We start from the raw sequence: 13,647 nt of genomic DNA, 5'->3' as shown, positions 1-13,647 counted from the left end.
AGCTAAGTGGAAAAATATGATCAGTTGAGGCTGCATAATTTTGGTAGTTCCTGCAGTGTTAATGCTTGCCCAGGAACATCTTTAACTCTCTTGTACTTCCATTCAAGTGTTAAAGCATCGCCACACAGAGAGAGAGAGAGAGAGAGTGCTTTGGAAATAAAAAATAAGGATTTAAATTTATATTTGAAGTCTAAAGATGCCTACTTTTATCCATAAAAGGGTTGATAAAGGGGAAGGGAAAGGAGTGACAATCGGGGTGCTTTTTCTGGGAAAGAAAGGAAGTTGGGATGGGGTTGCCTTTCATGCGAGAAAGAAGAAAGAGTTGTTGGGAGTTGCCTATACGAGTGAAAGTAGAGCACTGTGACAACATGATGGTCTACTGTGGTGGAGGTAGTTGGATGATAGATCTATGCAGGTGATTTGTTATAAGTAATTATTTGTAGTGCTAATTTAATCTAAACTAATCACCATCCATATAATTTTTAGATCAAGCATGATGACATAATAAAACCATTTTAATTTTTTAAAGTAAAGTATGCATAATAGAAAAACACAACTCAAATTTATCAGAAAAAAATGTAATGTCTTCAGGAATTAATGCAATGAAAAAAAAGTGATAATCAGCATAGTGGAAATACAAGTTAGTGAATGTAGAAAAATGTGAAAATAAGATGAGCAGAAGGCATAATGACTTACATGCTTTGGAACCTTTGGCTCCCACTCTACGGCCTATGCACTCATAAGATCAGTCGACTTGATCCCCGGGGCCATCGTATCGCGGTAGGACATCCAGATTGTTATCCAGACACCCGCTGTTTAAACCCCAGCTATGGTGTATTTGCAGAAATTTTTCCTTCAAATGAGGGTGTAACCAAAGGATGCTGGACTTTTGGAGTTCTAGGCTGGCCGCCGTGTGCGCTTCCCAATTTACCCTGATGGCCGGTGGAAAATTTTCGTGTGATCGGGCCGGTCACCCAGGATAGTCAATGAGGCTAATTGGGATTTTCATTTTTTTTTATATATAAGATGAGTCGACCTTAAAAAATCTACTATTTTTTCCTCTCAGAAACCTTCCATTAGGAGAAAACTTTTACAAAAACAAACAACAACGACAACAACAACCAAACCTTTTCCCACTAGGTGGGGTCGGCTGTATGAATTCTTTTACGCCATTGAACTCTATCTCCTATTATATCATCATCTATATTTAAATAAATTTTATCTTGTTTTATTGTTGATAACCAAGTCTTTTTTGGTCTTCCTCTTCCTCGTTTGATATGCATGTTTATCATAGTTTCATATCGCCTAACTGGAGCATTTATTGGTCGTCTAAGTACATGTCCGTACCATCTTAAACGTGTCTCTCGGAGTTTTTCCTCAATAGATGCAACTCCGACTTTCTCTCTAATGCTCTCATTTCTTATTCTGTTGATCCTCGTATGTCCACACATCCACCTTAACACTTTCATCTTTGCAATTCTCATCTTTGCTTATGTATTCGAGTGATAGCCTAATATTTAACGTCATATAACACAACAGATCTAATTATCATTTTATAGAACTTCTCATAAGTTTTAGAGATATTTTATGCTCTCATAAAATAATCGACGCTTTCCATTTCAACCATCATGCTTTATATGTAAGACATCTCTTTCAATCCTTTCATTGTTTTGTACAAATATCCTAAATATTTAAAGCTTCCAAACAATTCGTCATCTCTTATCTTAACAATTGTCTCATTTCATCTAATATTGTTAAATTTAAATTCCATATATTCTGTCTTTAATCTACTAAGCTTAAAATCTTTCCTTTCTAGTGTTTCCCTCCAATATTTTAGTTTAGCATTTATTCCTTCACGTGTTTCATCTACCAAAATAATATCATCTGCAAACAACATGCACCACGGTACTGTGTCTTGAATGCGCGCAGTGAGTTCATCCATAATTAGTGTAAAAAGATAGAGACTTAGAGCTGATCCTTGTAATTCTATCTTTATTGGAAATGCTTTAGTTACTCCGCCTGAAGTTTTTACTCTGATCGTTACATCCTCATACATATTCTTAATTAGTTCAATATATGTTACGCTAACACCTCTCTTTTCTAAAATTCTCCATATAATTTCTCTTGGGACTCTATCATAAACTTTGTCTAAGTCAATGAATATCATGTGTAGATCTTGTTTTTGCTCCCGATATTTTTCAATTAATTGTCTAAGAAGATGTATAGTTTCTATTGTCAATTTTCCAAGCATGAACCCAAATTGATTTTCTGTCACTGTGGTCTCCTTCCTTAATCTTTTTTCTATTACTTTTTTCCAAAGTTTCATAGTATGACTCATTAGTTTAATACCCCTATAGTTTGCACAATTTTGTACATCTCCCTTATTTTTATATAAGGGAACTAGAGTTCTTAACCTCCATTGATCATGCATTTTTTTCGTTTTCAATATCATGTTAAATAATTTTGTAAGTCATTCAATACTTTGCTTCCCTAAGCACTTCTATACCTCTATCGGAATATCATCTGGTCCAACGGCTTTTCCATTGTACATCTCATTTAAAGTTTGTTTTACTTCTGAAGTTTGAATTCTATGATAAAAATTAAAGTTTCTATGCTCATTTGACCTAATTAAATTACCTAAGTTAAGTTGGTCACCTAAACCTTCATTAAAAAGTTGATGAAAATACCTCTTCCACCGCTCTTTTATTTCCCCATCGTTTACTAATACCCTATTACATTAATCTTTAATACATTTTATTTGGCTAAGATCTCTTGTTTTTCTTTCTCTTACTTTAGCTATTCTATAAATGTCTCTTTCCCCTTCTTTTGTATCCAATTTTTGATATAACCGTTCAAAAGTTTCATTTTTTGCTTCACTCACTACTTTTTTAACTTCTTTCTTGGCTATTGTATATTTTTTTAAGTTTTCCTCGTTCTTACAAATATATAATTCCTTATAAGCTATTCGTTTTTCCTTCACTTTCTCTTGTACTTTCTCATTCCACCACCAAGATTCTTTATTTAGTGGTGCATGTCCCTTTGACTCACCGAGTATACTCTTAGCTACTATTTTCAACTTTGATACCATATTATCCCATGTTGTATTAGAGTCATCGTATATTTCACCTAATGCTTGTATTTCTATCTTCTCCTTAAATATATGTTGCTTCCCATCCTTTAACTTCCACCACTTAATTCTAGGAATTGTATATATTTTCTTTCTATTGATACTATGTTTGAGGCGTATATCCAACACTACTACCCTATGTTGGGTAGTTAAGCTTTCTCTAGGGATGACTTTGCAATCTTTACAAATCTTTCTATCCTTCTTCCTAACCATAAGAAAGCCAATTTGCGAGGTATTATTCCCACTTTTGAATGTGATTAAGTGTTCTTCTCTTTTCTTAAAAAACGTATTAGCTAATATAAGGTCATATGCTATCGCAAAATCTAATATAATTTTCCCTTCCTCATTCCTCGTTCCAAACTCATAACTCCCATGTACTCTCTCATATTCCTCATTTTTCACTCCGACATGCTCATTTAGATTACCTCCTATTAAAATCATTTCATTTAGTGGAATATTTTGTAATATTTCATCTAAGTCCTCCCAAAACCTTGATTTGGTAGCTTCATCTAATCCTACTTGTGGTGCATATACACTAATTATGTTCATAGTTTCTTTCGCCACTATTATCTTAAGGGTTATAATTCTATCCCCTTTTCTAACTACTCCTACAACTTCATCCTTTAACAAACTATCTTCAATAATATTCACTCCATTTCTTGCTTTACTCTTTCCAGTGTACCATAACTTAAAACCTGAGTTTTCTATCATCTTTGCCTTCTCACCTGTCCATTTTGTCTCTTGTACACACAAAATACTAATTTTTCTCCTAATCATCATATCTACTACCTCCATTGATTTACCAGTAAGAGTTCCTATGTTCCAAATCTTAGATTATTAGTTTTCCTATCATATTTGTTCTTATCTAACCTATGGTGTGAGAACTCTTGCTTATTTAACACTACACCCAAGTTCTTATGGAGATGTAGCGGTCCTTGCTGAGACGTTACAGTCGGACCCTGTAACGCGAACTCTTGCATATTTATCACTACACCCGAGTTCTGGAGATGTAGCACATTAGCACTGAGACGTTGCAGTCGGACCCTGTAACGCGAACCCTGCAACGCGTTCCTTCCGGGAAACAACCTAACATTAGCACAATAGTTTAATGAATTAATTCATTGAATATTTGTCATAGTTTGACGCTGGTTGGCAACCTAACGCAACCCTCCTCCTTTATTCGGGCTTGGGACCGGCCATGACCGGTCATCATGGGCGGAGTTAAACTTTTACAAAAACAGATATCAAAATCTATGAAATAAAGATAGCAGCATATATTTGAAGAATATGGAGCTTAAAGCTAAAGGCTTGAGCTTAAAACTGAATCGTAAGATAATAAAACTAATAACGAAAATCTACAAAATCTCTAAGATAATGAAACAAATGTTGTAGACTCACAATATGTTGTTATGGATGCTGTTGAATTTGTATGAGATTGATATCTTCTCGATGTGCCTTTGCTCGTTATCTTTAAAGTGAGGATGATCACTATTAGTGGACTCATTTATCCTTAATAGTCAATTGATCCATTGTTTTATCTGCAACGACTATTATTAGACCATTATCACCTTTAGTTGACTGAACACCTATCACTAGTCAACTAATCCTCCTTCAGTCGACTCAACTCCAATCTGGTCAACTCATCTAGATTGCATCCACCGATTTATGATCGCTTCAATTGGATCGCATCCTGTTTACTTGGATCTTGGTTCAACTCTTCTTTGCCATCAGTCGATTGATCTAGATTAATTCGTGATCAATTCCTTTGGATCATACTGTTTCCTCTAGCGATTATGTTATCAGTCTATTGTTTTAACAATATAGTCAACTGCTAATTGCTGATTATCTTCAAGCAATATTTTGTTTAACAGTTACAATAATTTGAAAATCAAATATCACTAAATTGACCAATTCCATTCAGTCAACTCAACTAGAATAAAAGCTTTTCTATCTCTATCTCTATCTCGAGCTTTCTACCTTCAGTCAACTCACTTATTGCGTTTGATCCTGAAACTCTTGTTTCTTGTTTCCTGGTTAGGTCCTCGCCAAAAAAATAGAACTACACGTGTCCAATTATACAACTCCCTTTCTCTCACATTTCACATCTCACATCTCTCTCACAACTCGCATGTCAAGAGTTTAGTTTTGGGACTTCTTGTGTGCTTAGTATCCAATTAGATATCTCTTTTGCCAAGAGGTCTTGCTTTCGACCTTTAGTCCTCCTTAACCTATGGACCAAGAGGTTTAACCTTCAGGTTTTTCTCTTCTTCTAGGTATCTGGTCCTCCTTGATCTACTAAAATTTCATTTGTCAAGTGTCCAGTCAATCTCGATTCACTTGAGCTTCGACAACTAATTGTACTTTCCATACTATAGGATTTCCTTTACCAAATGTGCAGTCCACCTTAACCCACTCTTGGACTTCTGCCAACACCTATTCAACTTTTCCATTTGTACCTGCAATGTAAGTGTCAACACAATCTGCACTTGCACACACATAGCAGGACTAATAACAACTAACTTTAAACCTTTGCCAACCATATCAAAACACATTAGACTCATATGGTTGGACTCAACCATTTCGTAAATGACTGCACCTTTCTAGTTCACTTAATTATGATTACTTGTAAAGAAGTCTTAATTTAGTTCTAGCTAGTCCTGTTCGATCTGTTTTGATAATAAGGCCTACAGATTTGACCTTCATTATTGTGCCAAATCATGAGTTTGCAGAATGACTACGTGCAACAACGTTTGGATGCATTTGGGAGCAATATTCCATTCAGTTCGTTGTGATATACTCTTACATTTTAGCCTTTGTAAACTGTCTTCTGATGAATTGATTTTTCTTTATCTGTTTATTATTATTACTCAAGATTATTATATGATGCAGGTGGCCTTGCAACCTGCAATGGAATGCTTACCCCTTGTAATGGAGCCAGAATCTAATTTTTATCAAGATCCAGTTGTTATTTTGGATTTTCAGTCTCTTTATCCTTCGATGATAATTGCTTATAACCTCTGCTATTCTACCTGCTTGGGTAAAGTTCTTCCTTCAAAAACGAATGTACTTGGTGTCAGCTCTTACTCAGCAGATGCACTTTTCAAGAATCTAAACGAACAACTCCTAGCTCCAAATGGAGTCATGTATGTTCCATCAAAGGTGAGCTTTTTATGCTTTCTACTTATACTCTTCTCTATTTGTATATGACATTGTACATGCTATAAACTTTATTATTCAATTAGGGAAAACAATCTATACTCGGAAGAAATAGCAAGTGTGGGCTGTGTTAAATGCAATGTGTTTGAACATAGCTCCCAACATTTCCAATGTGTTTATTTTTTGCCTTTGAGGTCATCATGTGTCTAAATTGATCTCTACCGCCCTAATCACATTACATCACCTACAATCTAAATTAAAATGCTTATGATTTGAATATAGCCTATGATTTTTATTTGGGTCCCAAACTGTTGCAGTTAAAATTTTAAATTTTAACCTTAGGTAACTTTATCTTATGTTCAATTATTTTGATTTATTTATGTTGCAGGTTCGTAAAGGTGTGCTTCCCCAACTCCTGGAAGAAATATTATCAACTAGAATAATGGTAAAGCAGGCAATAAAGAAATTAAAGCCTTCTCAACGAGTTCTGGAAAGGGTATTCTCATTCTTTCCATGGTTGTACAATTTTTTTGTATGTCACTCATATATCCATCATCTCAGATTGACAGGTTTTATTTTTGACGTGTTTTGAGTGAGAGATTATGCAGTTTAGTATGAGAAGTTATCCCTTATAAAGTGTGGTTATATCATTATAATTTTGAGTTCCACCAAAAACTACACAAAACTACCATTAACACAAATATACTATTTCCCATGCCTTCCCTACACCAAGAGAGTTCAAGCTTGCAACCAAGTGATTCCTCATTAACCACTATCTCCAAATTATGACATCAAGATCGGACAGTCAACTGGGTCACTTTAGACACTCTTAAAAGTTAAAACAATCTCAGGTCACTCTACTGACCACAGAGAGTCACAGTCCTCATACATCCAAATCAGATCAAAATTCTTTGAGCGACTAATAACATTGGTCCATAAGTTAACACATGGTCTGGCTTACATGATTAACACAACTCACAAGGTCATCAAGCTACTCTTACAATATCAACTGAATACACTCGTAGTCAACAAACTTCTTAAAAAATCAAACACTTCATATGATCCACCAGTGCCTCTAGGATCAAAATTGAGGCACTGTTGTAGGTTCCCGTGCCACACATTCATGCACTTAAGGCTTGTCCTTAGGCTACACACCTCACACAAAGGCTGCTCTTGAGTGTGATTGCTTTATGGAGTTGTAATCCGAACAAGCGAGATGCCCATTGAGATGAAGTGAGAAAGGGAAAGGCCTTATGGATCTATCTTTGAAGATAATTTACCTTCTGATTGCCTCAATTGGCATTGTGTATATCCTTCTTACCCTGAGGGAAAAGGCAAGGGGAAGAAAAAAAAGGAAGTCAAAAAATGGCAGAGTTAGGAAGCAAAATAGGGAGGACAAAGCAGGGAACTGTTTAATTGTGACTTTTCTGTTCTCTTCCTCTATTTTAATAAAAACACAATTGTATTATATTTGTTCAATTTAATTGGCTCAAACTCAATGTATCCCCCGTAGCTGCTGGGCACAGTCTCACTTAGCTTTCGAGGTTCCATAACTAATTGTAAGAAACATGATTAGATGGTTATAACCTATCAAGTTAATAACGCACTTGAGTGGAACTAATAGTTAGGTTCGGAACGTTAATGTGTTTTGGTGGCAACCAATTGTGTATCTGCAACAATATAAAGGCTAGGACAGTATAACTCATCATGGTATATTGGCAACAGGTGTTTGTCAGAATTATTCAGGATTTAAGTTTCTATGATATGTAAATAAAATTGCATGCTTCAATCATGCTGTTTTCTTGTAACTGCAAATAATTTGAGTTGTCTTAATGTCAGATATTTAATGCAAGGCAACTTGCTCTGAAGCTCATAGCCAATGTCACTTATGGTTACACTGCAGCTGGATATAGTGGTCGCATGCCTTGTGCAGAACTAGCTGACAGCATTGTACAGTGTGGTCGCAGGACACTTGAGGAAGCAATTTCATTTGTAAATGACCACTCTAAGTGGAAAGCCAGGGTCATATATGGTGATACAGATAGGTACATTTTTATAGAATCAGACACATCCTAGTCATTTCTGGGCCCAAATTTCGTAGTTCTAATGTTTCCATTTGTTATTTTTTTTTAGCATGTTTGTTCTATTAAAGGGCCGTGATTTGGAAGAAGCATTTAGAATAGGAAATGAGATAGCATCTGCAGTAACTTCCATGAACCCATATCCAGTCACTTTGAAATTAGAAAAGGTTTATCAACCGTGCTTTCTCCTGACAAAGAAGAGATATGTTGGTTATAGTTATGAGAGTCCTGATCAGCAAAGTCCAAAGTTTGATGCAAAGGGTATAGAAACTGTACGTAGAGACACATGCCAAGCTGTTGCAAAAACATTGGAGAAGTCCATAAGATTGATTTTTGAGCAACGAGATATGTTAATAGTACGATTTTTAATTTCCTGTGCTCTTTTTATTTTTTAACCCTCAGATTTTTATTCCTAGGATCCTTGTTGGGTATCTAATCTCTAAGCTCTATTTTTACAGGTAAAGTCCTATCTACAACGCCAATGGACACGTATCTTATCTGGAAGGCTGTCTCTTCAGGACTTTATTTTTGCAAAAGAGGTACACCTAGGAACTTATAGTACCCAAAGATCCTCCCTTCCACCAGCAGCAATTGTTGCTCTTAAGGCAATGAGCACAGACCCCCGATCAGAACCACGCTACGGGGAGCGTATACCATATGTTGTAGTTCATGGAGAACCTGGAGCTCGTCTAATTGACATGGTTGTTGATCCACATCAACTTCTTGACCTCAATTCTCCATTCAAGCTGAATGAACAGTATTATATCAAGAAACAGATCATTCCTGCACTGCAAAGAGTGTTTGGGCTTCTTGGTGCTGATTTGAACAAGTGGTTTCTTGAAATGCCACGGCCCATCACGCCGTTATCAGTTGTATCCCATCTTCGGTTCTCACAAGATTCCGATTATAATGTGCTAGGAAATACTAGTAAAGGACAGGCAAAAAGTAGGATAGACACCTATTACTCCTCCAAACATTGTAGTCTTTGTGGCAACTTGGTTCAGAGTTCCAGATACCTGTGCGAGAAATGCTTTGGGAAAAAGTCATTTGTTGCAACAGCTGTAGTCCTTAAAACTTCAAAGTTGGAGAGAGAAATTCAACATTTAACTGCTGTAAGTATTTATTGCCTTATTTTATTTATAAAATAAATTTATTCAGTATATCCAAGTAAGGATTCATCCTCACACAGAAGTACACTAACATACCTAACTTTGTAGTGTAGTTGCAGATACCATTCAATTTTTCGAATGACTGCCCTCGGTTTTATCTATATTTGTAATTTTATTTTTCACGACTTGACCAAAAAGATTCTTCCAATGTCTCATTTCTGGCAGTATGTCGTTGCTGAATAAATGCAGGTTCCGGGTGTGGTAGAACTGATTGCTGTGTTTCATGCAGATATGTAGGCATTGCGGCGGCGGTGGTTGTATGCCAGAGAGCACTGTGCAGTGCAATTCGCTTGCTTGTTCTGTCTTCTATGAGAGGAGGAAGGTTCAAAAAGAACTACGAACTAACTCTGTAATTGCAGCGGACACAGGATTCTATCCAACTTGCGTGGCCGAATGGTTCTAGCTTTAATTTATCTTGTACCTGTATTGTATTTTGTACATTCTGTAACAGATGAAATATAGAAGTACATTTCTGTATCTTGGTGCAGTATATATTTCAACGGAGGAACAAGGTGGGTATTTCCACCATTTTCAATTATTGCACTATGGCCCGCCCCTAGATCATCTGATAGTTGTAGTCCAGTTTTGTTAAATCAACAGTCTATCTTCTATCAATATCATTGAGACATTAGTTGACTGAATTAGGTCATCTGTCAACTAAATCAAGTTTAGTCAACTGCTCGATTGATTTAGCCATAAATAGAAATAATTTATTCATCGACTTTTCAGTTGCATCAATTACTCAGTCGACTCTTAATCATCAATCGATTGAATCTTCCTTTTACTTAATTGAATCATTTACTAAAATTATTTAATGATCAAGTCGTTATCTAAGTTAAAAATTATCCTTTCTCATGTTCCAAGTTTATTGTTTGCCCATGAAGCTATCTCTAAGTTATTGTAAATCTTTTGAATGCACTAAGCTTTCTCTAGTCATTTTATGCGACATCTTTTACTCTTTACCTATATAGTTCGTTTCCTTTCAATTGTTGTCAATAATACCAGCTTGATGACTTTCATCTTGTAGTCCTTTATCGTCCATCTTTTGTGATTTAAAGTCATTCAGCCAATTATCAACCTCGGTCACACTAAGTCTCTGTATATTTTCAACCAAGTCTCTAAAAGACTTCATGCACATTATATACATAAAAAAAAATAATTTAAATCATTTGTTCAATACATCAAAACAAATGGTCGAGCATGACCACTTAGGGACCACAATTGCATTAACAAGCTATTCTTGAAGCTCATTAGTTTTCTCCAATCGTTTAGAAGGCGAAAAATCTCTTTTTTTGCGAGAATGAGGGAAATAAATAAGTGTGGAAGAAAACTATAAACTAAGGCTACAAAATGCAACAAGAGAGCACAAGAAAGCAAGTTAAACACAATTCCCCTGATCTTTGCACATATCAGATGCACCCAACTTTTGGCTCATTCCACATATCATCCTTTCGCCTACATAATCTGCCTTCTTTTGTCTATTATAAATTAAGTTTCCGCCTCTATGCTCCTTATTCTATGGTCTTCAAATGTTCTGTACCATCCTTCTCCAAATTCTAACAAACGGTTGAGCTATCATACCATTAAACCAACACCACCTTTATTACACCATGTCAAGCTCTACGACCTCCATATCAACTCTATCGAGTCCCTTCAAAACTTCGTGCACGCATCAAAATACAGGTCAATCTAACTAAAATCTGTTGTCCAATAATTATAGAGTGGGTAGCTCATGGTTTGGCAAGTGTCGAGCTTGATACATATGCCCAAGAAGATATTGGTTTGATGGCTTAGAGAGCTAGATTGAAGGGCTCAAAGGAAGGTCCAGTTTGGAGAGCTCTTGTCAAGGACTCGAGGGCGAGGAGCATTGTGAGATGAGAGATTAAAAGTGAATATAATGCAATCTTAGGTTTTTGGATAGACTTTTTTCACTAGGCGTTTAATCGACCAAGGAATAGGTGTTCTAGGCCAATGTCAATGAAAAAGTTCAAAGTTGAGTAATTTTTTTAGTTTATTAAATAATCAAGTGGAATAAGCAGTGATGTTTTTTGCCTATGAATTAAGATATTTTATTGAATAGTTGGGTGGTTTAAATTAAGTTGATTAAAATGGTCTTGAGTTGACTCAAGATTTATCTGTGTTCATCCAATGAGTTGACTGATATTAATTAGAGTTAACTAGAATGATTTTAAGTCAACATTAAAAAAAAAATAATCACTATTTCTATTGATTGCTACATAAAATTTCTATCCATCATTAGGATAAATTTAAAAGTATGCACGGCCCCTTGCCCAATAGCCAATGTCCTAAATTTTCCCTCACTAGAGAAAAATATCCTACAATACGCCATAATTAAGAATGGAATAATGAATGATTGATTAATCTACCAAACATCTTATTGTTATATCATTGCCCATGGATAGAAAGCAAGCCAGCCTTGAAGCATATACAGTTCGTATTGGACTACATGATTCATTGCACATTTGTCCTAACACATAATGTGAAGTATTGGAAATGATTTTTCACCTCACTAAAATAAAGTTAAGTTTTATTGTAGCAAATTGCATCCCCGTTGAGCAGTGTAGGCTCATCAAGCACTTTTGGACATGAATGTTGAACAACCTTACCGACAAGAAAATCACTAGCTAGGTGATAGTGTCCTTATCTTGTAGGTAAGAACTTAAAGTTTTAACAAAGAACTAGAACAACATCAGACTTTTTAGATTGGTGAAATGTTATACAACAGACCATCGATTAGGGTAGCAATTAGCGAGCACATATACATCATAACAAGAAGGATACAAACGAGTGAATAAAAAACACATATACTATCCAATCTTACAAGGATGTTGGTGTAATTGTGCCTTAAATGGTTAGATTTGACGTTAGGTTTCAATGATTCTAAAAAAGTTTTAGGTTAAGTCTTGCAATTTTATTTGATATGCGTGTTTAAATTATTTAGGAATTTGACACGACACACATGGAGCTCAAAGAGCTTACAACTCAATGAGGTTAAGTGTAGAGGATGGCTTAAAGTGCTAAGCAAGACACTCGATAAAAATAAACTAAGTAACACCGAATTTATAGTTCATTCTTATTAAGGTAAGACAATCAATGACATAGAGAAGGAGACATGATAGTAGAATGAAAAATGTTGAGGTGGTGTTAGAGTAACTTGTAGATCATAACTTGGTGAGGCCAAGTTGGTTAACTCGATGGATTAAGGTCCACTAGCAATCGAAGATGACTAATTAATTAATGCTAATCTTTGGTTCATTAATATACAATAAGAAAATTAAAAGAAGTCATTAATATGATAAAGTTATGATGCATGTGGGTGAATGATCTAAGGGCTACAATAGGTTGTCATCGGGGCATGGTGCAGTGGTAAGTGATAAAGATGATTTTCATGTAACAAGGATTCAAATCTCAAGTTGGGTATTTCCGAATGCCCACATACTTTGAATTACTAGTGATGCTGGGTGTCATGATAAGACCCACTTGCGCTTCAAATCAATTAATGGTGGATTCAAATCAACTCATATAAACATTGTGAAGATTTTTTTTTTTTTTTTTAGAGAAGAAATATAATAAACTTTCAAAAGTCACTCAACAACGACTAGTATACTCATGACATAGAAACACAGGCTTGCTATATTGGCTAATAATTATAGTATGCAATCTTGCACGTTATTATTTTTATTGCTCATTATTTTTGTACGATTTTGCTAAGTTATCAATTAGAGTAAGAAGAGTAAAAAAGTTTGAATTTGTAGATATCGTTACTATTCATTTTCTCTAGCTATCCAACCATTCATGCCCATAGATCCTAACAAGAGATGCGCCAAAGATGCATGGAATCAATAGGAGATGTGGTGAGACCACAATGGATGATTCAACTGGTGATGGATGTAACACTACTCCTGATTCTCATAATTTTGGTTTGAAGTTCAATTTGCTTTAGGAGTGAACTTTTTTTTTTTTAATATACGTATCAGATCTTACAATCCGAGTAGACGTTGCAGTTCTTCCATATTCCGTTCATCAGATAAATTTAAAATGCACGGTAACACTTTATGTGACACTCCAACTTAGGAGCTAGTTCAAGGAAGAG

The 13,647-nt window shown here is 35.4% G+C and overlaps 1 protein-coding gene across 6 annotated transcripts in view; it reads left to right on the top strand.

Moving 5' to 3' along the window:
• The window catches only part of LOC122015493 (DNA polymerase zeta catalytic subunit-like), a 45,915-nt gene extending 35,847 nt beyond the window's left edge, over positions 1-10,068 (top strand). For 5 of the 6 annotated variants that reach the window (XM_042572406.1, XM_042572405.1, XM_042572407.1 and 2 more), the window contains 6 exons: positions 6,017-6,286; positions 6,672-6,779; positions 8,123-8,328; positions 8,417-8,720; positions 8,823-9,476; positions 9,763-10,068. In XM_042572406.1, coding sequence (XP_042428340.1) covers positions 6,017-6,286; positions 6,672-6,779; positions 8,123-8,328; positions 8,417-8,720; positions 8,823-9,476; positions 9,763-9,936 — 1,716 coding nt within the window. In that variant the 3' untranslated portion in view covers positions 9,937-10,068. Of the gene's footprint in view, positions 1-6,016; positions 6,287-6,671; positions 6,780-8,122; positions 8,329-8,416; positions 8,721-8,822; positions 9,477-9,762 lie in introns of those variants that run through there. The other variant, XM_042572411.1, reaches the window with a different exon arrangement.
• The last annotated feature ends 3,579 nt before the right edge of the window (positions 10,069-13,647 follow it).

The sequence above is a fragment of the Zingiber officinale genome, chromosome 8B (assembly GCF_018446385.1).
Source record: "Zingiber officinale cultivar Zhangliang chromosome 8B, Zo_v1.1, whole genome shotgun sequence".
In the NCBI taxonomy this organism is placed as follows: domain Eukaryota; kingdom Viridiplantae; phylum Streptophyta; class Magnoliopsida; order Zingiberales; family Zingiberaceae; genus Zingiber; species Zingiber officinale.
The sequence above is the reverse complement of the archived record's forward strand: the minus strand, read 5'-3'. Positions and strand labels throughout refer to the sequence as shown.